At 43.0% G+C, this 27,360-nt stretch overlaps 2 protein-coding genes and 1 long non-coding RNA gene across 3 annotated transcripts in view; 2 read left to right on the forward strand and 1 right to left on the reverse strand.

The window, feature by feature from the left end:
• Positions 1-27,360, forward strand: part of LOC139598204 (uncharacterized) — a 210,650-nt gene that overhangs the window by 139,733 nt on the left and 43,557 nt on the right. The gene's annotated exons all lie outside the window — the stretch shown is intronic.
• On the forward strand, positions 10,691-21,064 carry TVP23A (trans-golgi network vesicle protein 23 homolog A). The gene is made up of 7 exons (XM_071444245.1): positions 10,691-11,093; positions 11,175-11,254; positions 15,125-15,269; positions 16,226-16,315; positions 18,366-18,491; positions 20,103-20,232; positions 20,632-21,064. The coding sequence occupies exons 1-7, from the start codon at positions 11,085-11,087 to the stop codon at positions 20,691-20,693; spliced, it is 642 nt and encodes a 213-aa protein (XP_071300346.1). The 5' UTR covers positions 10,691-11,084; the 3' UTR covers positions 20,694-21,064.
• On the reverse strand, positions 21,676-27,289 carry NUBP1 (NUBP iron-sulfur cluster assembly factor 1, cytosolic). The gene is made up of 11 exons (XM_071444244.1): positions 27,219-27,289; positions 27,038-27,139; positions 26,690-26,826; positions 26,419-26,487; positions 25,876-25,908; positions 24,914-25,004; positions 24,601-24,755; positions 23,406-23,516; positions 23,181-23,283; positions 22,415-22,498; positions 21,676-21,843 (listed from the first exon to the last, which is right to left on the reverse strand). The coding sequence occupies exons 1-11, from the start codon at positions 27,244-27,246 to the stop codon at positions 21,791-21,793; spliced, it is 966 nt and encodes a 321-aa protein (XP_071300345.1). The 5' UTR covers positions 27,247-27,289; the 3' UTR covers positions 21,676-21,790.

A 27,360-nucleotide genomic window follows, 5' to 3' on the forward strand; every position in this document is an offset into this window, starting at 1 on the left:
AGACGGGGAATTCCAAAGAGGAAAACTAAGAGGAACCTCCCTTCTAGCAGCCCCAGTATAACAAGCAGTGATACCTTCACTGGTCATTTGTTGCTGATAAGAAGAGCTTGATCTTGTCACTAATTAGTAAAAGATAAATTTATTTCGTTGGAAACCAGAACTGGATGAGAGCTGGCAGTAACAATTTTCATTGCTCCCCAAATTCTTCCTCTCCTTTTCCATTCCAGTTCAAATCTGTCCCAAAGCCATGCTATTTAACAGTCCATCAGTAAGAGTAAAGGCAGCAGCATGAGGGCACTTACCTTGCAGCTCCACTTGGTGCATCAGAAGTGAAAGTATTTCTCTCACATGTTTACAGACTGTCTACACAAAGTAAGTTTTGCATCTCATGCAAGGTCTCTTGCTATTGGCCCAAAATAACAAGTAGGACGTTCTACAAAACAGGAGATTGCTTGGCTTGCACATGGTGTTCACAGTTTGCTTGTAGCAGCATCTGACAGAATGTTTGTTCATCTAATCATCACTTACCTTGCCATGGCTACCTGGTGTTAAGACAAACAACCTTTTGAAAACCAAGTTCATTCATGAGCTTCCTCTCATGATGCCTATAGCTGCTTTTGTGGTGATCTGCAAGCTTATTTGCTTAGTTTTCTATTTTTAATCATGCATAGACCTACACAAATTAGAAATTAATTTTAAAGGAGACTGTACTCCAGAGTGAACAGATACTTTTTGTACTATTATTCCACTGGCTATAGCTTTTAAGAAAAGTTCCACCAGAGTCTGAAGGGGAAAGGCAATAGGATTTGATAAACACAATGACATCCAGACTCCCTGCTTCAGACTGCAAGGTTTTTATCAGCTGCCAGTAAGAAATGGTTCCTGAACAAGACAGCAGCACCTATAAGCAAAGCAGCTGCTGACCTCTATAAGAATTTTCTCTTTGCAGAGGAGATCCATTTCTACCAGGTTCCATGGGAATATGCTCACTGAGAAGAGACAAAGCTGTTTCCTCCCTGGGAGCAGCTGATCTCTGCAGCACTTACAGACATGGAGCCTGATCTGTGCTGCAGGACATCAGCCTCTTCAGGCTCTCCCACACCCAGGCTGTATTGGAACTCTGCACTTTTGAAGAACAGCAACATCTCAGAATAACAGCACTATGTTACTAACAGCACAGAAAATAATGAAAGGCTGCACAAATACAGATTCTGTATTTTAGTGGTCTGTTTTGGCAGCAGACAATAAAATAATCACTGCATAAGAAATCTGTACAAAATTTCACATGGCTATTTGTTAGCTCTATTCCAATGTGCAGCACAACCCCTCAGGTGATAAACTCCTTCAGCAGCTCTGCAGGGAGATCTCTAGCAGCTTCTGAGGCTGAAATCCATGAGGCTATCCCTATACACATCAAGAACAAAAGTTTGGGGAACAAAAGTTCAGCTTATTACTGTGATTCCAGTTTATGACTGCAGCAAAGACTGGTTGTCCACTTTTTGTACAACACCCATGGGTGCTTGGAAAGAAAGGAATTGCTGGAGCAAATCATAGCTCATCTAGTGGAGTAGTCTATAAAGGTGGTCTTTGAGAGAAAAGCAGACTGTAAAAGAAGAGGCTGTGAGACAGCTGAGAACTGCCTAAGCTTTTCAGGTGACCACCAGCTTCTGCTTTGATGCTGACTGGGACACTACCCTACTGCCAAAGGAGAAGACAGAACATGCTCAGTAGTATTGGAAGCATCAGCATAAGTGATACCAGGCCACATTCTATGGTTTTCTACATTTAAAATATGAATTTGAATGTATGTAATGATAGAGGTCAGTATTTTGCCCTCACATGAATCATCTTAATTTGTATCCTGAGGATTTCCTTCTGTATTTTCATCCATGCCTTTGTTGTCCCAAAATGTTATTTTCATCTGGTGTTAGTGAGGCCAATCCCCATACAGAGTCAAGGTATTTGGTTTATTTAGGGTTCTAAATTAGGCCAATCCCCATACAGAGTCAAGGTATTTGGTTTATTTAGGGTTCTACAGAAAGGGAGGCTGGGTGGCAAATTCACAAAACCAGCACCACAGCTATTAGAACTTTTCATTATTAATTTGTTTTAGCAAACAAAGGCGTGAATGTTCATTGGCTACAAGTTACATAGGTTTCTTATTAATTTTATTCCATCTTCTATTAGTTAAAAGATTCCCTCACTTCTCATACTAATTATTCTGTATGCTCAGTCTTTCTGTTCTTTTGAGTCTTGCTCCCTCAGCTCTCTGAGAATGTTTGTCCAAAGTCCAGTGAAATTCTGAATGACCGCAAATATTTGAAGCCATAATCTGTCTTTGCATCTACTAGACTGGAAATTCTGAACCTTTTGAATGCCTAACTTCACCTACAAAAATTACCTTCTGAGGAAGCTGCAGGTGTGACCAGCAGCATTGCAGAGTGTTATCTTGGTGTGTCTCACCTGCAGTGTACATGCTGCATTACTGAGGCTCCTCATAGCATTTGGGAAGAAATATGGTGGGTGATACTAGAAATGTAGGTGTGGATGGATGGTGGAGGACTTTGAAGCAAAGCTAGTTTCTGAGGTGAGCAAGCAAGGAAAAGGCTTGATCAGATGGCTTTAAAAAATGCTTTAGAGAAAAAAACCCACCCTTGCAATCTAAAAGACTGAGCCTTTATGTTCAAAACAACTTCCAAAATATCCCAGCTTTACTTACCTACAGGAAGTCAGTTTCATAATAGACATAGAAAGGTTTGCATTAAGAGCTGCAAGCCTTGGTGGAGTTGCTGAGGTAATCCCGTGTGAGTGTGTGATGGAAGGCACAACATTGATAACCAAAGGCTCCTGAGACTCACCCAAAGGATGTTCCTGCAGTTCTGCTTTGCACAGTGCAGGGCTGGTGCTTATTCACTGAGGGCCACGTTGTCTAAAGCTCATGGACATTGCTGCAAAGTCCCTATGGATTTCAATACTGCATTAGGAACAGGGAATTGTGCTTCCTTGAAAATTCCTTTCATGTTGCTCTGTATCTGAGCTCTGGTTTTTCAGTCAGCTACCATCTTTGGCCTCTCTGGCCAAAAGCTGGTTTCCACAGCAGAATTTTTGTTCAGGATTCCTTCAGTCCAGGGTGAATAGCTTTGAGGTACTGCTGGTTGAACAATTTCTCATAGACTGAAAAGTCTATTTAACAAATTTCCCTATTTTCTGATTATAATGATTCAAGCTGCACAATACATAGACATCAGCAGTTCACTACTTTGCTTTTCCATGTGACTTCCCTTCCTGTTCTGTGGATTCTCTTTAACTCACATGCAGCTTTTAAAGATAAGACAGATATTTCACAGCAACTGCATCTCTCTTAGGGATTGTCATGGTAGTGTTCTCAAAATCCAAAAGAAAATACATGTCTTAGCTATGGAAATATCTTAGCTACATAAGAAACACCAAACAGTAAAAATGTATGGCCCGACTTAGTTCTCTTTTTCACACACATTGTTTGTGCTGTGACACATTATAAAGAGGAAAGTGAGTTGAAAAGGAGAACTTGTGCTTTTGATTTCTCTGCATTGAAGGGAAGTATCACTTCTAAGTAAATACGGTGCTGCGCAAAGTCTACAGCTAATTCTGGAACCCAGATTATATTAGTAAAATGTCAGTAATTAATGTCACTATTTTTCCCAGGGGCAGTGAGGTAGATGAAAGTGTACCAATGTAGGCCACATTATGTCCTTCAGCACATGGCATTTGGGTATGTCATAAACCACAGTGGATTTTGGTGTCAAGGTGGTAATAAAATATTTTGTTTCTACAAATGCAAAAACAAAACCAGAAATAGAAATCACATTTAATTATTGCAAATTAGGACTGTAGCAGCAGAACTTGAACCAAAGCTTGAGCCTCTCTAGTCCCCTTTCCCTTATTTTGGCCTGTTACAAGATAATCAGCTTTGGGTTCAAAGGCAGAGTAGTTTTGGCACGTTATTGCTTGGTTTGTCTAAAGCCCAGCAAAAGCCAGGGACAGCTCTATAGAAACAAGGCTACCTCCTTGTTATGATCTTGCAGCTCTTGTTGGAAAACTCTTCAGGAATACTTAGAACACATGGGAAGAGTAAAACAGGAGCAAACTTGAAATCTTTATATCTTAACAGCCATTCAAAGTCCATCTTGCTTTTGATCTGTCTCCAATCTAGATATAACAGAGAAAACAATCCATTGTTTCAGTTGAAAAGCATATCATCTCCTGGTCATGATGAACACTGCCTGGGAATATTTGAAGGTGGAAATTGCTTACAGGGTGAAACCTGCAGAAAATCTGCTTTTCTCATGTTTAAGTGGCAATGATGTACCACAAGCTGTTTGCTCATTTGCTTGTCTGCTGCTGGAGGGAACTATCCTATGGAGAGGAGCTCTTTCTCCACAAGCAGCCTGCCATTCTCCCATTAGTGTATCCCCTCACAGCCAGTCACATGTCCTGGAGCTCTGAGCAAGCATTTCCACCAGCAGCTGGCAGCTGCCTGGCCTGTAGATGGAGGAGAAGACATTGAGAAAACCTCTTATGCCTTCCCTTGGTTTTCAAGGAGTCTGTGAACATCACAAAGGCACAGATCCCTTAGCATTACTATTGGAACAGGCAGTGCACAACAGTATTCATCTTTTTGACAGAAGAACTTCTCATTTATCTGTAGCTAAGAGCAATTAAAAAAAAAAGAAAAAAAAAAAAGAAATTTGTATTTCCTTTCACCACCACTGGAATTCATATAAGTAGTCCAGTACACTGGTACACTGGAGCATGTGACATAAACCCCCTCACTGAAATAAAATAGAGCAAGAAATGTAATTTCCCTCACTGAAATAAAATAGAGCAAGAATGGGAAACAGCATACAGCAAGGTCCAGCCAACAAGGAAAAGGATGCTTGCAAAAAACCACAGCTTGTTTCAAGTTTCAGATTGAAGCAAAAAAACTGGGCAAAAATAATAAAATGACAGTTGAAGAAACCACATATTTTAGGGGCTTCCCTAGATCATTTCTGATCTTTGTCAACTAAAACACACACCAGACACAAAAGTTTTCAGAATCCACACCAGACACAGCAGCTCTGCCATCAGTCAGTTGAATGAAGGAGCACTTACCATGACCCCCATTCTGGTGGTTGTGCTTTACTGTAACTCACACAGTGATGGTGGTATCACAGAAAGGTCACACCATCTTCTTTTTCAGGAGCTTCAGGTCCATGTTGCCACAGTTCTGCAGTGTGGTCTCTGGGCTACTCTGACATGGAGAAGGAGAGCTCTGCCACCCTTCTGCTGAAGCTGCTCTGCCCTACTTGAAGGGTGAAAATCAGACAGTGCATTCTCTGAGAAATCAACAGGTTTGGGTTCTTGCCCTTCATCCAAGCTTTATTTCCGTATTTTTAATTGGTGATTATTTGTAGATTTTAAAGGTGTGTGCCTCATGAATTCAGTCCCAGTCACAGGGAAACACCCTCCAGTAGGGAAGTCAGGCAGAACAGTTTTCATGGGAACAGCAGTGGAGATGTCCAGCACAGCCTGGAACTTCCTCCTCTTCGAGGCTGCGAGGTTGAGGCTTGTCACCTTTCAGGCCATAGAGGAAACTATGGTCTCTTAAATCATGGCCTTGGGTGTAAAAGGGGGTCATAGGCCACAGACATGAACTTTGCTTTCAGTTTTGCCAAAAGATCAGGTCCCTGCCTCTAGGAGAGGTTCAGAGTTACATCCAGGAGCACCTGGTGCATCTTGTAAGGAACAAGCAGTCAGTGTGGCAGATCCCATCCAAAGCATTTAATGTCCCTACAGCTTATCTGGGGGATCTAGGGACCTACAGACCAATCCAGAGCACCTCCTCCTCTTTGCACCATTCAAACCTACAGAAATAGTATGGATTTTGTGAATTTTAATACCTCAGATAACCCCTCAAGTTCTCCATGTACTGAGGAGTACAAGGAATACCAGGAAGCTGAAGCTATTTGGTGAACTAGAAAAAGAAGTATTAATAAATTAGGAAATATACTATTAAACAATAATGCTATAGAAGTAGGCATCACAGGCTGCTTCAGAAAAATTCACATGCTCACAGAAAAATTCACAGAATTAACAATGGTAGGTACAGGTTTTTCATTTCATTGCATCACCAGATTAGAAACCCTTTCTTACTTTGTGTTTTGTCTATATTCTCTTTGAATTTTTTCTGATAAAGTAATTCCCTTTATTTGTGTCAGTTTAGAACAAACAAGAAAAACAAGTGCAAGCAAGTATGGCAAGAGCTGCTTAGTCACAGGCTCCACAACAAAAGATGGAGTGGAAATTGCCAGTCAAAGTGGTTGTAAACTGTCCAGCAAGATCCTCAGGGAGCTGAGTAAGGCTGTGTAGGTGCTAGTAGCAGCCACAGGGAAAAAAGAAAAAGGAAACATGTAAAAAATCTAATGAATAAGCAACTTAGAGCTTTCATAAGCAAACTTAAGTTTTATTTCTGCAGATAAACCAGTAGAAGAAACAGTGCTCAATTTCTTATCAACCTCCTATTGTACTAAGCTTCTCAATTTTTTGATAGCCATTAGGGTCTTTTATTTAATAGATTAAGATATTGTTATTATTTTTTCTCAGTAAGACTATAGAGGTTTAAGGCAGGAGAGCTATTGGATACTTGTGTGAGAGTGTACAGGTATTTTAAGTTCATGTAGCAAAGGAGGGAAGGGACTCTAAGCACCTTTTCTGATGAAATCACTTCCACTCTGGGAAATAGACCTGGGAAATGGAAGGGGATAAGCTCTGCTTACTGCAGCAGATCTATGAAGTTGTTTAAACCAAACTTTTGACAGCCCAAGTTCCTTATTTTTGGAGTTCCCAATATGAGACATGAACGATGACTTGCAAAATGAACAAATACCAAGAAGTGCAGCTGAGAGTGACTGAAGCTTTGAACACACCAGGAGATATAGAAAGCTGAACACATTGAAAAATCTGCATCCAAATGCTGGGAATGCCCCCCAGGCTGGAAGAGAGCTGGTGACTTTGCCTTGGTGTGCCCTTGGTTTGGATGTTTCACAGTCTAAGCAGGAAAATGACACTGAAGTAAACTCATTAATAATTTCAAAGCCTTTCGTTTCCTGGGTGACTGCACTAGAGATTTCTACAGCATGAGTTAAATAAGGCCTTAAAGCCACACAGGCTTAATAAAATAAGGTATTTAATAGAATATGTAATGTTTCCCTGGTTTTTCCCTAACTGGAAGGAATACAACTGCTACTGCACTTCTTAGAATCAAAACCAGTTACTGTGCAATAATGGGAATTTATACTCCTTTCTTCACATACTCAAAAATTATTTTTCACCTTTTTTGGCATAACTAAATGAAGGATCAATAATTTTTTTTAATCCCCATTCATATTTAGGGCCTAAACTTCCTCAGCTTTGACATATTTTTCTGTTACCCATTTCTTACTGATGACAGAACTTGATCTCTACTGAGAGTGTATTGTTATATATAAAAGAAATTGTCCTGATCCCTCAAGTAAATCTTGTGGCTTCTCCCCTGTTAATACTGAGCTGCCAGTTTCAACAATTCATGTATGTACAGCCAAAAAAATTTATAGAAATTGGTTCTGGGCCAAAGCAAGAAATTATCTTTGACAAATGAATTAGAAAGTGATGCTTTTAGAAATTTATCTATTTAGTACCTTCTCTGATTTGCCCTATCACACCCTAATATAAACATTTTATTGAAGCACCAACAGACCTTTTAAGTGTCTCTCTGATGAATGCAAGTGAGGCAAGAGTTATTACTGGATGAACAACATTTTCCAACATTCAGAGGAACAGAATACTAAACTACAAACTCCATCGAAAGGCCTAAACCAGAGCAAAAGCAGTCAAGTTATTCACAATATCCTTAGGCAGTTTACAGGGGAAGTCCTGGATAAGTCTCTGCAAGATTCTAGGGAGTGTTCCAAGAAGAAAGAGCAATCAGCTGACTTCCCGGTAAGCGGGTGAATAAAGCACCATATTCATCTTAGAAGAAGCTCTCGTTATTGTTGAACCAGAGAATGGGAGAGATTTTTCAGATATTCATATCAAGACTCTGATAGTGTTCTAAAATAGAAATGTCACTATTTATTGTGGGGAGGGAATTCCCTGTAAGGTAATGGCAAGGACACATCAGCATGTGATGTATTTTTGAACTATTTTATGCTATATACTTCAGTCAGCAATTAAATGAAATCTTAATATATTTCATAAATAGTCTAGGTTTTCCTATGGAAGAACCTGAAAACCAAACTACAATTCATAAATTCAGTGTAATGGTCTCTTCATCTGGGGCTGCTGAAGCAGTATTTGAGGATTTACATCATCTTTAGGGTGTTGCTAATCTTTCCAATGTTCAAACAATTTGTAGTTAAGCTACAACTCAGAAGAAGTGTTGAAAATAGGACAGTTTGTTCTGTAAAATCCTAAAAAACACCAGAAGCTTTTAATGAGTTTTCACTTGGATGCATTAATTTTAAAACAAGGAAGAATTCTTTTCTAGCAAACCCCAAAGAAAGAAATTCATTTGACCAATGATTCCTCTAGAGACCAAGAATTCTTTCTAGCTCTCAATTTGTTCTAAAAGAAAATGATAAGCCATACAATACCTTGAATAATCACACAGCACAATTTCATATAGATTCTTAGAGAATTTACCAAAACTATTTGCATGGTACAGCAACAGTCTCCTGTGGGATTATCTAATAGAGTTTGTTAGGAGAACAGATAACCCCTACAGTGAGCCAGGGGAGATAGGCACTGGAAAGAAGGAAAACTGAGGAATCATTTATCTGTTTTAAAATCAAAACACAAAACACAGGTTTTTCTTCTTTTTCAGTTATTTCATCACTCATGAATTCAGTGTAGTAAATCAGACACTGAGTGCTGTGACAGGCTAATTGTCCTCTCTCCCATAGAGATGCTGTTTTACATGATAGAGGGACACAGGACACAGTTATTTTCTGGTGCCTTAGAATGAAAATGAAATGGCTTGGACAATACAGCAACATCACAGAATTACTAAATGCAAAGGATCAGATTTGCTGGCAGAACTGCCCTGAGAGGTGCAAGAGGAGCTGCTGCAGGAGCTGAGGTCAATGATCTGGCAGGCAGGAGGATGCAAGACCTCCCAGCACGGCTGAGGCTTCTGTCAGTGACTTCTGGGAGCTGCTTCTGAGTCAGAAGCCAGCTCTGTTTGAATTACTGTTAATTCATGGCTTGGAAGCAGAAGTGCACACTGATACAGGAAATGAAGTCAGGGTCAGCATCAGGTATGCACGGATTTAATAACTGTATCTCATGAGAGCTCTCAAAGAGAGTTCTCTCTTTATATCTCCTTGCAGAGTGAAAGCCCACTTCAGTTTTTTAATACTGTAGGCTATCGTGAGACATCCCCTCAAATTGCACGTGCCTATTCAGTTTTTTAGTGGCAGCCTACAGTACTTACTAGCACACTGTACAAGTGGTTTTAACACTACCAAGGCCAAAATATGACAATCAAAATATTAACATCATTAGTCAGTATACCTTTCCTGCTTTGCAATTATAATCCTACTAAGAACAGTGTATCAGTTTTTCTTACCTATTAGGTATTGCTTTGTTCCAGTAAGTCTCGTGCAAAGCTGCTTTCCAGTTGATATTTTTGAAAAGTTCACCTCAGTAGTAAGTACTTCTGTACTTACTCAACAACCTGGTTTAGTTAGATGTTTTAGAAAAGACTAGGAAGTTATATCATTTTGCAGGCTTATTTAATGCTAGTAGCTAGTCAGATCTACACGTGGCTGTGGTTAATCAGATCTTCCTTGACCCTCCACTTCATACTAAGCTGTCCAGTTTATTTCCCCCCATTACTGTGAAACCCTTACCCCTATCCTGAAGTTTGGTTGTCTTGTTTCACTTCTTTTATGTCTGCTGCATAATCCACGTGCATTTTAAATTAAGGCATGAAAAAAATATTTATCACGGAACCGTAAAAAAATATTTACCACGGATTCCTTCCTGAGTTAGAAGGGATCTACAAGGATCATTGAGTCCAACTCTTGGCCCTCCGTAGGACAGCCCAAGGTCAGCCTGAGAGCTTTGTCCAAACACTTCTTGAGCTCTGTCAGGCTTGGTGCTGTGACCACTGCCCTGGGAAGCCTCTTCAGTGCCCAACCACCCTATGCAGGAAGAACCTTTTCCTAATATCCAAACTAAATCTCCCCTGACACAAGTCCAGGCCATTCGCTCGGGTCCTCACTGATCACCACAGAGAAGGGGTCAGTGTCTGCCCGTCTCCTTCCTCTTGTGAGGATGCTGAAGACCACACTGCGGTGTTCCCTCAGCCTCCTCCAGGCTGAACGAGCCGAGTGACCTCAGCCACCCTAAGGCACACGCACGGTGCTGTGGAGCCACCCCTGCCCTCAAAGCTGGCCCCCACACAGAGGGCACAGGGCCGCGGGCCGCAGGGACAGCACCGGCCGGCTGGGGGTGTGCGCCAAACGTGACACGCAGCTGTGCTCTCATGTTTATACACCTTCGTTCACCCTTCCCTCCACTCCTTCTTCCTTTCAGAGCTTGTATTCAGAACGAGATCCCAGCGGCCCTGACCCGGCCGGTGCGTGTGGCGAGCCCGCGGGGCAGACAGCTGACCGCGCTGAGGGCCGGGGGGGCCGGCCGGGGCTCCCGGGGCCCCTCACGCTGCTAAAGCCCGTCCGGCCGGGGCTCCCGGGGCCCCTCACGCTGCTAAAGCCCGTCCGGCCGGGGCTCCCGGGGCCCCTCACGCTGCTAAAGCCCGTCCGGCCGGGGCTCTCGGGGCCCCTCACGCTGCTAAAGCCCCTCACGCTGCTAAAGCCCGCCCAGCCGCTGTGGCCCCGGCCACAGGCCCCTCGAGGCAGGGCCGCAGGGAGGAGCGGCTGTCCCGGGGGTCTCCCGGGCGGTGCCCGGTGAGGCGCAGCCGCCGCGGGCTGTGCCGAGGGGCAGCCCCGCTCCAGGCGCGCAGGGCTGCCGGAGCCCGGCCCCTTTTCCCGGGGGCAGCTGCGGGCCTGGAGCCGCGGGCCGGGATGAAGCAGGTAAGGGCGGTAGGGGCGGCGGGCGCTGCGGGCGGGGCGCGGCTCCCCCGGGCCCTGCACGCTGACGGGCTCCCGCCGCAGGCGCTGGTGGACGACACCGAGGATGTGTCCCTGGATTTCGGGAGCGAGGAGGAGCTGGCGCTGCGGAAAGCGCGGATCAGGTAACGGCGCGGAGGCCGCAGCATCACGGCGCCCGGGCCCGGGCGGCCCTGGCTGTTCCGGTGTACAGAGAACTCCATTTAAACACTTCATTCCCATTTTTTACAGGGAGGGTGGTCAAGCGCTGGAATAGGCTGCCCGGGGAGGCTGGGGGGCCTCTGTCCGGGAGATGCTCGGGCTGGAGCAGGCGAGGCCGGGCCCTCCTGCCCGGCATCACCCGGTCACTGGAAATGAAAACCTGACGCACCCAACATCCCAAACCCCAAGCAAACAGTGCTTTAGTTAGAGCGGGAGCAGTGCTCAGCTTTGCTCAGCTCCAGCAAAGCCCGCTGTGCAGCAGTGCTCAGGCACTGCAGTGGGCACCTGGCTGAACAGCCAGATAGCTGCAATAAAACTGTCATGATTTCCTACCACGGGATGTGATGCTGTGTGGAATATGAAATGTCTTATGCTTGTAGACATTACCTGAGAAACCCAACCCCTTAACGCATCTGATGTGTCAGGCTAAGCTTGGGTTCCTCACCAGAGGTGTCACCCTGCAGCTCTGGCCACACGGAGGTCCCAGGTGACAGAGCTGTTCAATCAGTGGCGTTTGAAGAATCTCCAATCAAAGACTGTGAAAGGAAGTTTTATGTCAAAAGGAATTAGGCATGCACTGATCAATAATGTATATAATCAGCTTTGATTTAGATTGCTTTCTCTGCCTTGCCCCAGTTTGGTTTGGTCCATTCCAATGATAATATTTCCTGTAGGTGTAAGCAAAGAAATATAATAGATGTTAAACCTGACACAACATTATCTGAGATAAAAAGCAATCATGTAGCTTTACAATATAATTACTTTTACAAGTGTCTGGTGAAGCAGTGCTTTGCACTTTGTCACTACTTGAGTCAGCCCTGACATAAGATTAACCTTCCCAGAATTGCCTTGGTTTTACACCTTAGCAACAGCACACATTTTAAATGAAGGTTTATATTTTGGTGCAGTCTTGGAGAACATAGCTTCAAGGATTCAACTAAGCTGGAAAGTACAGCTTAGAAGTACCTTGATCACATGAGCCACAGGTTCTGAAGGACCAGACCACATTTAGCATGAAGTGAAACCACCTTGGAATGTTTGTAGGATGTCACAGCACACAGCACTTTACTCTAGAGATCTTAGAGATTTCTCCTGATTCATGCTATCAGTAGTACAGCACAGGTAAAGTATCAGCAAACTGTACTATTCTGTGATCCACTTTGTGCAGACAGTGGCTTCATTAGAGACAGCTCTTCTTTCTGGCCCTCAAGACAATATTGAAAGATGATGTAGTATTGAAAATTCATCTGCTATAGAATGCAGAATTGAAACTGCTTACACTGCTCACATGTGTTTGTTTTTATATTTCTGGAGAATCTTGTGCAAATGAGCCTGGAAGTCACCTAGGTGCTGCAAAATTTTGTTATCATATTTGAGGGCATAACAAGGTGTTCCAGTCATTTGTCTTTATTCCAATTTCATATATCTTGAACTTGGTTAAAATTAGCATAGGCTATGTGCAAAAGGGCTCCTTAAAAGCAAAAGGTTAGTGGCTACTTTCCTAAGAAATTGGGAAAAGATAAGTTCTGGAAATTGGGAAATTCTTCCTCTTTCCTAAGAAATTGGATAAAGATTGCAGTACTAGGACTTTAGATCTGGAAGTAGGGAGCATATGATTGCTTCTTTTACAAATCAGTCAGGAAACACAGTGATCAAGGAGAAAAGAGAGCTCATTTATTCAAAATTTGCCTCAATACATTTTGAAGTATCAGACAGGAGGAAAAAAAACCCAAAAGAGCCAGCATGTAGAGTTCTGCTGTGGTGCTTCTGAGCAGGCACCTGGAATGATTCTCCTGTAGTTCACTGGCACAGCTTAGGCCTGACCCAAATTTGATTCTTTAACATGGGATGCAACTAAATTGATTACAGCTCCTTCCTGTCCTAACAGGCATCATGCTCCCAAACTGAACAGAGGTTCTTAGAACAAGGCAAATGGCAATCACTGAGCCTGGAGGCTCCATTTGTGCATCACATGGATGTTCAGATGCAGCAGGAAAACAAGAAGGCCAAGCAAGTGGGTTCCTGTCCTTTCAGGAGCAAATTTATGCCAAGTTGAGCCATTGTAGAGTTGCCATTTCCTTTATCCTTTGCAGAGTCTCAGTAAGTGCTCAGCACTGTAATAAATGACAGCTTCTTGCTCATAGGTTTTGTTTTGTTTGTTTTTTAGTAAATGCCCTTCAATGTTTGACATTGGAACAAATTCAGCATCCAAACAGTAATCCTGTTGTAATCCAGTCATACTGCTGAATCTGCCTTCCAAAGTGAAACATGAATTCCCCAAAGTTACTGCCATATTTGAAGCAGTGATCCATGAGAAAAGCTCAGGCAACCCTGGTGTGCTTTGGGGTTGTGATCTATGAAAGCTGCTCTGGACACAAGGGCACCATTCCATCATTGACTCTTGCATCTTCCTGACCAAGATCAAGGCTGGAAGCAGCAAGGCCCTGTCTGTTTTAGCCAGTTCACAACACCCACTCCACCCCCCTGGCTGCTTATGGCAGAAAAAGCCTCTTTGCTGAAATGTCACATGTTCAGTTCTAAGTCAGAAGAAGTTTTTGGAAAGTTTGAAGTTCACATGGGCATGACCAGGAGTAAATATAAACTTCACCTGTGCATCATCCTTCCCTCCCCAGTCATATGTGTAGTACTACAAACACAGTATTACCACTGGAGAAAGATAAACACCAGAACAGTTAAACAGCTATAGAGAAATAATATAACAACAAGGATATTAAAGTTATAAAAGTTATTATTCTTCTATAGCTATAATGTAAGTTTATAGTAAGGAATTGTGTATATATTACATATCTCATTTTATTAAACACAATAACAGAATAACATTTAATAGTTAAATAGTTGATTACACCCTAGGCCATACTTTTGTTAATTAGCTATTCTACTGTTAATTGGTCACAGAGGCATAGGAGCTTAAGGAGACAATTGTTGACTTAAATATCTTATTCAGATATTTTATTCTCTAAGTTTCAAGGAAGAAGTTAGTTAACTGCAAGAGCCTGTAGTTAATTCTCACTTTCAACTAATTAACACAAACAATTGCACAGAGTAAAATTTTTATTGGCATATTACCCTGAAAATTGTGCTGTGCTCATTACAGCTTTCTCCAGCCCCCCTCCCTACTGTGCAGGCCAGTGTTCCATGTCACATACTTCTTTCACTGAAATTTCTCTTTATTTTGTTACAGACAAAGATTTGTTCAATGAGCAAAGTGTAAATACTAGTGAAATTAATAAGCAGTAATTCAGAAGAACCGTTAGGTTCCCAAATCATTCTGCCTGTCTAAAAGGAAGTGTTGGGTTTAGACATTAAATATGAAAGTTCATTTTGTCTTATAGCAAACAGCTACAATTTTTTTAGAGTTAATGTTTTGTTTTCAAAGCTGTTCTGAAAGGCGTAAGAGCTCTCTCAATTCTTTGTGCTTTGCAATGTTGATTCATTTAATGAAACAACAAGGATTTTATGGTACTGTGTTGCACACAGCCACTAAATTCCTTCACACAGGATCAAAGAATCTGGTGAAGGGCTCCATATTTTGTTCTGTCTTTGAGAAAGTTTTGACAGGAACACCACATTCGTATTTTAGATTTAGACTGAAGCTTGGCTATTGGAAATACCATTGTTTGATAATGAAGATATACACCAACACTGAAATTATAGCAGCTACAAACCAAAATACCATTATAAACTTGAGATACCTGTGCTGTGCTACATTGTCAGCCAGCACTGTGACATTCCCTCTGTCCCATAACCTCATTTATGCTCTGGCTTTCTTCTAGGCACCCACTGGCCACCTTTTTCCACCTGTTTTTCCGAGTGAGTGCTATTGTTACCTACTTGTTCTGTGACTGGTTCAGCAACAGCTTTGTTGCCTGTTTTGTCACTATTCTCCTCCTTCTATCCTTTGACTTTTGGTCTGTCAAGGTAAGATGACCCTGAATAGTAATTACCTTGGGAAGTATTTTGTCATTAATTAAAACAAAATTGAAATATGTATAATGACAGAAGTGACAAAAATATTGTAATCTGTTGATTTATTCAATGTCTGGCCCATTTTAATGAAGATGTTCACATATGTTAGTTATTTAGCACCATGTTTTCTATGGCTGACTACTAAGGTCTACTAATATGGTGAGAAAATTGCTTTGCCATAGGTAACTTGTTTGTATGCTTCCCCCCATAAAAAATAAATTAAAAAATTCAAGTAATACTGGCTTTCAGCAATGGATGCTGAAGAATGTCAGCATCTGCAGCCCTGTGCCCACACCCCACAGCAGGGGCTGCAGTAGACTCCTGAATGCCAGCTGTAGCTCTGGTGCCCTGATCCCATGCAGGCAGGTGGGTCAGGCCAAGCCAGGATCCAGGGGTTCCATGTGTTCAGCAAGGCTTTTGTTTTGTAGAAGTGAACATTGATGCACTTCCAGTATTCTGAAAGCTTCTGGTTCATCCAGGTGCTGAAATATTTTCTTGGTTTGTTTCCCTGATCCTACACAGCTTATTTGCTTGTCATTAATCTCCCATTTTCCAGTGTGTTTCTGTTACTAGTATTCCTCTTTTGCTGAATAAATTTGTTTATTGGGTGCTTGTCCAACAAGCACCCAATAATTGACTTGAAAAAGATACAATCTATAATTTCTTGTCTAAGTAAGTGCTATTGTGCTTATTATCATATTGAAAGAGAAGAGGCCTCTAAATTTGTAGCTTCACCCATCATTAATGGCTGTTGTACTCCAGCTGGAACAGCTTTTAGAAGTAATTTTTGTATTAGATAAAAGATGATTTTTGAACATGCTTGTCTTTTTAATTTTTTTCTATTTTAACTGTTATACTGACAAGAGACTTGTGCTACTGATTAATGCAAATAATGGTTTCATCACTAGAATGTGACAGGAAGACTCTTGGTTGGTTTGCGTTGGTGGAACCAGATTGATGAAGATGGAAAAAGTCACTGGGTGTTTGAAGCAAAAAGGGTAAATATATTAATAGAAGCAGGCACAAGGCAAACAGAATCCATAGGAAATTTGTAAAGCTGATACCAAGTCAAACAAAGTAACAAATAGAGTACCTTTGTAACAGTTACTTTTTATCCAGCTTCCATAGAAAACAATGTCAGTATTCAGGTGTGAGCACTGTTTGTCACATCCTGGAAGCATTCAGGACAAAACAGGTCTCACAACATTGTCAGCATATGGATCAGCAGAATAAATATTCATAGCATGGTGCTATAGGTATGAAATGTTTCTGGTAGTTCTATTTTATTTTCTAGTGAGAATATCTTGTAATAAACACATCTTTCCATAGATAATCCCAACACAGAATCCTCTTGAGGAAAGCAATGCTGAATAGTTCAGATTTAGTATTTTGAAGTTAATATTTTATCCACCTTCAATATGGAATATGGTGGGAAAGAGAACCTGGATCACAGAGCATTCTGATACTGCCAATGCCCCCCAAACACAATGAGTTATGGGGAAAGAAGCACAATAGGATGGCATTTGGCATCACTGCCAGAGTCACGACTCAGGGGTTTGCTTTCACTTGCTGACATTGTCCCTGCAGCCCCACTGAGCCTGGCAGAGCAGCACCCCGGGGCTGCTCACAGGGACATTCTCTGCAGCCCTCCAGCAGTGTCCCCAGCCCAGCTGGCTGTGCTGCTGCTGTCCCCTGCAGTGCCCTCTGCAGTGCCCCCTGCACCCTGCAGTGCCCCCTGCACCCTCTGCAGTGTCCCCTGCAGTGCCCTCTGCAGTGCCCCCTGCACCCTGCAGTGCCCCCTGCACCCTCTGCAGTGCCCTCTGCAGTGCCCCCTGCACCCTGCAGTGCCCCCTGCACCCTCTGCAGTGTCCCCTGCAGTGCCCTCTGCAGTGCCCCCTGCACCCTGCAGTGCCCCCTGCACCCTCTGCAGTGCCCTGTGCAGTGCCCCCTGCACCCTGCAGTGCCCCCTGCAGTGCCCCCTGCAGTGCCCCCTGCAGTGCCCCCTGCACCCTCTGCAGTGTCCTGTGCAGTGCCCCCTGCAGTGCCCTGTGCAGTGCCCCCTGCACCCTCTGCAGTGCCCTGTGCACCCTGCAGTGCCCTCTGCACCCTGTGCAGTGCCCCCTGCACCCTGCAGTGCCCCCTGCAGTGCCCCCTGCAGTCTCGGCTGTGGCTCCGGGGTGCCCTGAGCATGGAAGACAAAGTAACTGATGTGCTTCCTGTGAGACTGAGGAAGGCCTGAAGACAGAATAGAGGAAACCCTGCAGGACAGAATACATGGAAAATTCAATATACTGAAAATTAACTAAAAAGCTTTTCTTTTCAGAGTGGAAGAGTCCAGAGGGTTTTCTTTTCCAATTGTGATGCTTCTGTTTCAGAAGCTGGCACTAGTGGTCATCAATTGGTCTGAGGGTTGGAGTGAGATTTGAATTTTGGAAAGATCAGAGCCTTCTGAACAATTCTCTTACTTTAAGGGGTTTTTTTTTTGCTTTTTCTTAAGCGCAATGAGCCCTTCAGTGTAGATAGAGATATGTGACTTGTGCTGACCTGTAGAAATCTGTAAGCAGGGCTTTGCAGCCTGCTCTGAAGTTTCTGCTCTCCCTGGAGAACAGACAGAGCACAGGCCATAAGGCTGCCCCTTGCACTTACAGTGTGCTCAACTCCAGCATGACACAAGAGGCATTTTCAAAGCTGTGGTTCTTCATTCATGGAATGTCAGCAGAGTTCAGAAGCAAAACCAAATATTTATATAATAGGAAAATAAGCTTCATGCAAGATATAAATTAAGCTAAGATACAGCATCTTTTTATGAAAATGTATAGAAATGTGCACTTTTCATAAGAATTCTTGTCTGAACTAGAACCAACTGATAAATCCCTGTGGATGAAAATGCTGTGTACAGAAGGGCATCAGGAAGGAACTGGGCATAAGCTACTGCTCTTCTTAGTTAATCTTCTGTGCATATGATAAGTGAAATCTTCCTCCTCTGGTAATTTGTCATTTATTGTGGGTTTTGACTTTGTGACTAATAGTCTCAATTTTTTCTTCCAGGTGCCTACAATAGCTGCCTCAACTGAAGCTGAAGCCCGAATCTTCTGGCTTGGTCTCATCATCTGCCCAGTGATTTGGACAATGTTTTTCTTTAGCACCTTGTTCTCCTTGAAGCTGAAATGGCTGGTGAGTCAGGGGGTACTGAAAACAATCTTGGTAGAGGGAAAACCCAGATCTGTTAGTTTTGAACCAAATCTTTCAGCAGTAGAAAAATGTCACCAGCAGCTTCAAAGAATCCCGAGGAGTTTTCTGCAGTCAAGGCTTGCACTCTGAAATGGATTGGGAATTTTTAGCTGTACTTCCACTGGGTTATCAGATGTCAACTCCTTCCTCTAGAGAACCTCAAGTGGTGGGCAAAATTATGAGCTGTTTAACTGTAGCAACTTACTCTGCCCCAACTTATTTCAGTCAAATAAAACAGGAGAGGATAAAAAATGAACCAGTGATCTTGGTTTTCAGGTTTTTAGGTTTCCTGGGAACTTAAATGTACTTTTAAAAGTAAGGAATTTAGATCTCTGGTACCATTTCCTTTTGAAAGAACCAGCCTCATTAGTTCATAAAAGCTTGATAAACTGAGCTATAAGTAACTGAGCTATAAGTAAAAGCTATAAGCAATTTATAATTACTCTACTTATAACTCATCTACTTAAAAAAACCCCAACACTTTTTTTCTAAATACGAGAGGAAATGTACCTCATATATTGCATTATATTAAGATATTTTTGTCTATGAAATCTTCACATTTTCCCCTGTAAACATTAAATGCTTGGCTAATTGCCACGTTATTCATTCTGTCAAGTTCCCAGCCATGCTCAGTACCAATTCCTAATTCAGTTTGAAAAGATAAAAAGCACCTCTGACATGTGCAGCTACATAACCAGTAACAGTCAAAATTGCATATTCATTATTCAACTAAACAAGAAATTCAGCTATGGGCATGAATCAATTGCAAATCATTAACTGCTTTCTGGTGCCCCTAAACAAGCAATAGTTAAACCAGCACTCTTTGTTCATGGCTCCACCTTTATTTTTGAAAAGCAGAGATTGTTTGCTAAGCCAAGGGCTGCTTGGAGACAACTCTAACTAGCACAGGAGGCAGGTTGCCCAGGTGCTTGTAAAAGGCAAATTACTCAAACAAAAATAAAATCACTTCTGGGAAACTGGCTCTGAAGGCTAAGAGAAACATTTTTATAAATTACTGCATTAGTCAGATTGGTTCCACCTGCTGCTAAACCTGAAGTACCACAAAAGGAACTGATTATTTTCACTGCCTGTCAATGCTAGGTAGGGAATCTATCTATGGATGCTCTTTGTAAAGCCATAAATTACAGATCTTATTTGTTTGTACTAAGTTGTTTGTCAGCTGAACAAGCCTGCAGGTGTGCCATGGATCTGGATGTAGAACTTTTAGATCTGAATGGGGCTTAAAAAAAGTGAAATGTTTCTGGAATCTGTTGAGTAGTCCTTTTTTGAGTAAGTGCTTTTAGGAAAGTAATGAAGTCTTTCAAGATACAGAATGACACAACTGGTATTGGTGTTTTGATATAAATATTTGTAGAAAGGAATTACTGTGTTTGACATGATTAGATGTCTTTGAAGGCCATTTATGATTGGGAGTAATGTCCCCCTGTTACAGCACATGAATCTGGACAGTGTGTACACACACACACATGTATATCCTACACAGTCAGTACACAGCCATGGCTTTGTTCCTGCTGAACTCTTGTTTGTCCACAGGCTCTCGTGATTGCTGGGATCTCCCTCCAGACTGCTAATTTATATGGCTACATCCACTGCAAGTTAGGAGGACCAAAAACCATCAGCAGAGTAACCTCAAGGTTGTTTGGCACCACAGATGTTCCCAAGAGTGAGTACTGAGCTTCAGCCCATGGGATAGAACAGCCAACCTGCCTCTCAGGGCTAGGGCTGGCTTTTCCTGGGTCCAGTTCCTGCAGTGAGCCCAGGATAATCCTGATTCTCCACCAAGCCTCTCTGGCAGTGTCACATGGAAGAGTCATAACCCCAGGTCACTTTGCTCCATGTTTGGAAGCTTGCTGAGCTCCACAACTGAGCTGCTTCCAAGCTCCAAAAGAATGTTCTTAAGTTAAATCTGTGGAGTTGCTATAATTCGAATTCCTCAGTTTAAGCAGAGCTGGAAGAGCCATCTTCAACCTTCAGGCTTCCAGCTGGCAGCTCCCTGCTTTTATAAGAGATCCCTGTGGCCCAGGTTATGCTTATAGCCATGTGTGCTCTGTTCCCTTAACAGGACAGAGCAGGAGAATTGCAGAAGATGGCACTGAAAATCATGGGAAGACAGGCACTAGGTAACCAAATAAGGAAGAGCTAAAGGATGAGCTAAAGGATGAGCAGTAAAAAAAGTAATTAATGAAAGTTGTTGTTCTTCATGGGAAGATATTTACATAAAGCTCTTCTAGAATTATGCCTGCATGAAATAAAGTCATTTGTGTTTGAGTCTTTAGATCCTGGAAGGTTTAACACCTTTGTTACTTAAAAGCTTCACCAAAAAGTTGTTTGTGTGAGCACAGACAGTGCTCATGGTTTACAAGGAGCACGCTGCTTTCAGAAAAGCTGTCAACTAACCTCAAACTGTTGGATTATCTTAACCAGAAAGTACATGTAATGAAAATACAATGCTGATTTGTTTAATTATGGAACTGCAATAAACAAATCCAAACTGCCTTTCCCTCTTGTACACTGACTTTTCAGAGCTTTCAAACTACAAACACAAAGGACCTCCTCATTATTAAAAATACTGAATGTTTGTCTTTTAATGTTCAGGCTTAGGGCCAAATAGAATAAAACAGAAGTCATGAACTATGTTCACCCACTGCTTTGGTGAAGATATGTGTAACTACACAGTTATGTATAGCTAAAAAATTAATCTTGTTTTGATACCTGTAAAAAAATAAATAAAGCAGTGCACATGCACTGTAATACTACCCTGGCTTTCACTCTGGACACAGATCTTTTCCAATGAAAGGAGACATTTAAATGATGTTATTCTGGAAAGGGAAGGGGCATTACAGCTCACCCTTGTGCAGCAGGCAGAACTAAGGCTGCTGCACATGCCCCGGTGTCAACTCAGCATATTTTAAATTCAACCTCCTAAGTAAAATGTGGGTTGTATTCTCACCTCTTCAACTGCTACCTTCACAGTCAGGTTATTGGTACCATGACACTGGAGGCAGAATGCACTTGATAATCCAGATGCAGACTCATTTTCACAGCTTTCTAGTGAGGGAAGAACTACAAGAATCTTCAACTTTTGGAAAAAACATAGGCAAGAGCCTTTATATTAAGAATTTATTTGCAATATACAAAAAGAATACATTCCTTTAATAAATCAAGGCATAAGTTACTTTTCTATAATTAGACATGAGCTACATTTTTGTTCCACTTACAGGTTACATTATCTTTTCTTCTTGCAAATGGTGTTGTTCACAATATTCCTGAATTCCTGCAAAGATGAAGAAAAAGTAATTTAAGACTATTTCAGTTGTATATCAGGAGTGTGTTGTTGCTGCATCTCTCCCCTGTGGTTACAAGTATCTGAAGTTGGGCCTTCCTTACACTGAAATAGTTTTAGGATTATTTTAAGCAGCACAGCACCAGCTGTTTAGGGAGTTTTTGCAAGGGGTTTTTGTGTAATTACAGTTAGAAGTGGAGGCATTGGTCAGTCAGTTGCCTCCCACTGGGTTATGGTGAGCACCTCTCCACACCTGCTCGAGAGCCTCAGAAGGTTTCTCTGAGCACAAGGACTCCCCATCTCTGAAAATGAAAGTCTGACTTCTCTGAAGTCAAATGTTGAAACCAGTTATCACATACAATTTCATTATCACTTTAGTAGCCAGTCAGAAGTGATGCCCAGAAGCAAACACGGTCTTTGCACCTGCTACTTTCAGAATTGCTAAATCCCTCTCCTCATTTTATTCTTTGTGGAACAGTTACACAATCCTGTGTAACACCTTTGTATAGTACAGCAGTGCTCAGAACCGAGGATTCATTTGCACAGTGATTCTCAGACTCACTTTGAATGATATTCCTGTAAGACAATGTTGCTGGAGACTCGGGTGCTTCAGCCAAGAAAGACTGGCCGCTGTCACAACTTTTTCCTTGAAGGACAGAGAAAAAACACAGAAACAAAGCAACAGGAAAAGATGAGTTTTTCTGTTTTTTAGCCTCTATCCTGTTCCAGTTACATCTCTTCAAACAGCCACCTGCATCTATTCCTTTTAGGAAGCCCTGAAGTCAGTAACAGGACTAGAAATACAGTGTACAGTTTGACAGAGGACTAGTACTAGCAGAAACCTTCAGCTGGAAGTACTGAGCTGTTCCTTGATGTCATTAATTCAGGTATTAATTGTTAAGTTAGTGGGCAAAGAACCACACCTCCTCATGACCCACAAGAGAATTTGGGCAGTGCCAGTAACAGTGAGGTTAAAGCACTGGTTTCAATGCTTAACATCTACAAAAGACTCTTCTTTGAAGTGGTTATTATTTCATTCAGTTTGCATTTCCAGGTGACTACACCAAAGAGAAAAACATGTTGTATTTCAGATATGATTACAGAGCTGAAAAGATGTAGCATGTAATCTTAATTGATTAAGGAAATTACCCCAGCACTTCCCACATTCTACACCAAGCTATAGTCATAGTTCCAGTGACTTTTGATTCAAAAAAGCATTCTATCTAAAAGTGCTAAGAGACATCAGTGCCCATATCAGGGTTTTGCAGCAGTAACATCAGTATAGGAGGAACAACTTGCTTTAAGTGCAGTGCAATAAGTGACTTTACCTATCTGTGGATCCAGAGGCACTTTACCCAGAAGAGAAACACTCAGGTTCTGGCACATCTTCTCTGCACCACCAGTAGTTGGGGGAAAGATCTGAGATTCATTCTGGGACAACAAGAAAATCAGAGTTAAAATACTGCAATTCTGAGAAAAGGGCATTTTTGGAGCAATGTTTGCTATGCAAGCAATGCCAAGGAAAGAACACTGTAACACACAGGCAGCCTTACCTTACACTTGGGACACACAAAGCCACTCATGTTCTCCACCACACCTATGATGGGCAGCTTCACCTTGCGGCAGAAGTTGATCTCCTTCCGAACATCCTGAAGTGACACTTCCTACAAATAACAGCAAACACTTGTATTTCAACTGCTTCATGCTGAATCCATGCAGTTACCTCCTTAGAGCTACTTAATAATGAATTATTATTGCTGCCTTAATATTTTTAGGAACACGAACCTGTGCTATGAGCTTTATCAACAGAGCAGGTACAACACTTCAAGCCTACTGGATGTGGTTCTGTTTTGAAATCTACTCTAGTCAACATTCACCCATATTTGTGTTTTTTATCTCCTATGTTCATCTCGTATCTTCTTTAAATGCAACTTTTTCATATTTTCATCTTACAGAAGGAGCCTTGGTATTCTCCACAGAGTGAAGAGAAGAACCACCAGGCTTACACTAGTTACCTTTTTTCCAATTAAATTTAAAATATCTTATTCTCTCCTCAGAGTTTTCACGTATATGACTCACCTCATCCATTCTCCTGTTCCCTTCCTCCTTCACCACCTCTCTGGTATTGTCCTCAACACTTTGCTTCCTTTATGTGTTATCCTTTCTGCTGTTGTAGAAATACTTCATGTCACATGCTAGTTTGATCTCCTGTTCTGTTCCAAACCAGACATGAAAACCTCTGTTTGAACTGAGTGTATGTTTAGTTTCAGCTTTCCAGGGGCTGATTTCTCTTTTAAAAATGCACATGACAAAGCTGCCTACTTTGGTGGGTCACCTGGAGGTGACAGGCTACTTCACAGGTGTCAGAGAGTGCACAGCTTATCACTTAAAAACAGAGCTTCTAACAAACATTCTTCTGAACATGAAGCTGTTGGTGAGTAAATTACAGATGCACAATGGTGTTAAGTCTGATTCTGAAGGAGGAAATGACACCCTGCATTTCCTTTCACCACACCGGTCTCAACAGCTTTTGATGGTGAGCTGTTGTGGTTTAGTGAGCCATGTGGATCCCCATCCAGCTCCCCTGAGACATCCACCTAACCCACAGACCAGCCAGCTGCAGGGGCAACACACCAAACTCATTTCCCTGAGATGCTGTACCCTTCAATTTCTGTGAAATCAAGAGCCTGGAACCCAAGGACTGCCTTCCAGTGCCACGATGCGTCCCTGGTGGGCTTTGGCTCACACCTGGGGGGTGGTGACAATGACAGCACCGTCGATGCGGGTGGCACTCAGGTACTGCACGATGGACAGGTGCTCATCCGATGTTCCTGGGGGTGTGTCCACGATCAGGTAATCCACTTCACCCCAGTCCACATCACGCAGAAACTGCTTGATCAGCCCTACAGGAAAGGAGAAGAATGTGGAAGAGAAAAAGGTATCTTCCTGTATTTTAAATTTCGGGGTCTTAGCTAACTACCCTATCTACATGACTAAACATATTTCTACACTTGAAACCTTTCAAGTATGTAAATTACTGTTGAAAACACTCAACACATACCATTCTTTTTTGGTCCTCTCCAGATGACAGCATCATCAGGACTACTAAGCAAGAATCCCACTGACATGACACCTAAGTTTTCTTCAACATACTGAAAGAGAAGCAGAGAAACGTAACAGTGAAGAAAGACTAGAGAAACAAACTCTGAACCCCTATTTTACAGAAAAAGTAAATGAAGGGGAAGAGATTTATGAAATAAAAGCAGAGAACTTTATCTTTTATCACAGGGCATTAAAAACTGCATCCTGTGCAACACTTAGCAACTATACTAAGAATGAAAAAATGAAATTGTTACAGCAGTTTATGGAATCACTGGAGACAACAGAAGGATAAAAGCAGCTTTCTCTCCCAACACCAGCTGCCTTTCTAACAGCATGCACACTACAGGGGATCTTTAGACAACCAACAGTACTGCAAAACCTTCTCTGCATATTCCAAAGATTAGTAAGGTTTGTCTTGGGTGCAAGATACTACTTGGCTGTCATAGAAGACGTGACACGCTACAGCATGTTACTCCAAAATAACAAACCTGGGTAATTTATATTTATTGTCCATATTGCAAAGTCAGTAAACACAAGGTAATAAAACAATTCTAGAAATACAGTACTGCTGTTGTTAAGAAATTTAACACTCTGATCTACATAGTCTATATCCTGATTCAATATGATATGTATCTTGATTTTATAGATCTATATTCTATAAAATCTGGAAATAAATTCTATAGCGTTCTCTAGATATTCCATAGAACATGGATATAGGTTATATAGATCTATAGAATCTGGACATACAGACTCTGTAGATTCCATGCCCTGTAGCTGTAGATTCTATAGAATCTGGATATTTAAGTCATTAGAAGAATTAACAAGAGTACTCCCTGCTTGTCCCTCACTCGTTTTTCACTGTAGATGGTGCCCAACCCAAACACACCCAACGAACTTTCTGAAACAACAGCACCAACTCACCACTGGAGACCATCCAGATCCACTCTGATGAACCTGAAAATTGAAGTGATACACAAAAGCTGCAATAGCAACAAATGTTACACAAAACGTGAACATAAGTCAAACCTGGGCAAAGAGCTCTCCTGCCTGCTTTTGTGGGGCAGGTGAGGTAAAAATGCAAAAGCATCAAATCTCCATTAATAAGTGAACAACTACTGTTCAACCCTTATGCAAGTTTACTCATTACTTTATGCATTTGTAAGAAATATTCAAGGGCTGATAAAGCATATCATGCTAATACTACTCAAGTTTCAAGTAGTCAGCATTATGTGGCTGACATGCAATGAAAGTTGGTTTGCAGAACTGCTCATCCTGAAAGCAGATGACTCCTTTGCAAAATATGTCATGTTGAACTTCTACATCTCACCTCATTTCCCTATCACTGCCCCACAATTCCCATTATGCACTCCTTTTAGAAGCTCTACATCCAAAAAGCCTGAATATGCTAATGAAGAACTGAGAAAAAAAAAATCCCTTGAGCAAGATGTCCGAGCATTCACTCACCTGCTCTCCTTCTAGACCCATAATTTTAGGAATCGATGGCCCACAGATATCTATGTCCAGCAGAGCAACCTGGAAAACAAACCAGCCAACCTGCCCCACTGGAAACAAGGTAGCACAGGGCTGCCTCTAAAGGTAATCTCATGCAATGAAATCACTCCAGCAAGACCCATCCAAGTCAAACATTAACGAGCAGGGACACACGATCGGTACCTGCCCGCGGGTGCTCGGCCCTGCACTCCCGCCGCCCGTCCTGTCCGTGCCCTCTGCCCACCTGCTTGGTCTCGTCCGCCGCCAGCCCGTGCGCCAGGAGGGCGCTGAAGGTGCTCTTGCCCACGCCGCCCTTCCCGGACAGCACCAGCACCGTGTGCCGCACCGCCCGCAGCCGCGCCCGCAGCTCCGCCGCCTCCGCTGCGGAGACACCGCGGAGACACCGCGCGGTCAACGCGCCCGCACCGCGCCCCTCGAGCCGGCACCGCTCCCCCCCGAGCCGGCACCGCTCCCCCCCGAGCCGGCACCGCGCCCCCCCGAGCCGGCACCGCGCCCCCCCGAGCCGGCACCGCGCCCCCCGAGCCGGCATAGAGCCCCTCCTGTGCCGCCCCCTCACGGCCGCTGCACTCACCCGGGTCCGGCCCGGCCGCGCCGGCCGCGCACAGCCCCTGGTTGGGGCATCCCTGGCAGGCGGCCGCCCTGCCCGCCTGGGCGCTGCCGGTCCCGGGGCACTCTGCAAGGGACAACGAGAGCTGGGCCGTGAGTGCCGCGGGCGGGAGACCCGTCCCGCCCCGGCCGGCCCCGCCGCTCACCCTCCGGTGCGCCCGGCGCCTCCGCCATAACACTGCGTCACTTCCGCCGCCGCCGCCGCCGGGGGCGGGGCCTCGCGCCCGCCGTGCTCACGCGCTGCCGCGTGGGGGCGCTGCCGCCGAGGGCTCGGGTGAGCCGGGGCAC

Source organism: Agelaius tricolor, unplaced genomic scaffold, assembly GCF_023055355.1.
Source record: "Agelaius tricolor isolate 1412-34295 unplaced genomic scaffold, bAgeTri1.0.p SCAF_19, whole genome shotgun sequence".
Lineage (NCBI taxonomy): Eukaryota > Metazoa > Chordata > Aves > Passeriformes > Icteridae > Agelaius > Agelaius tricolor.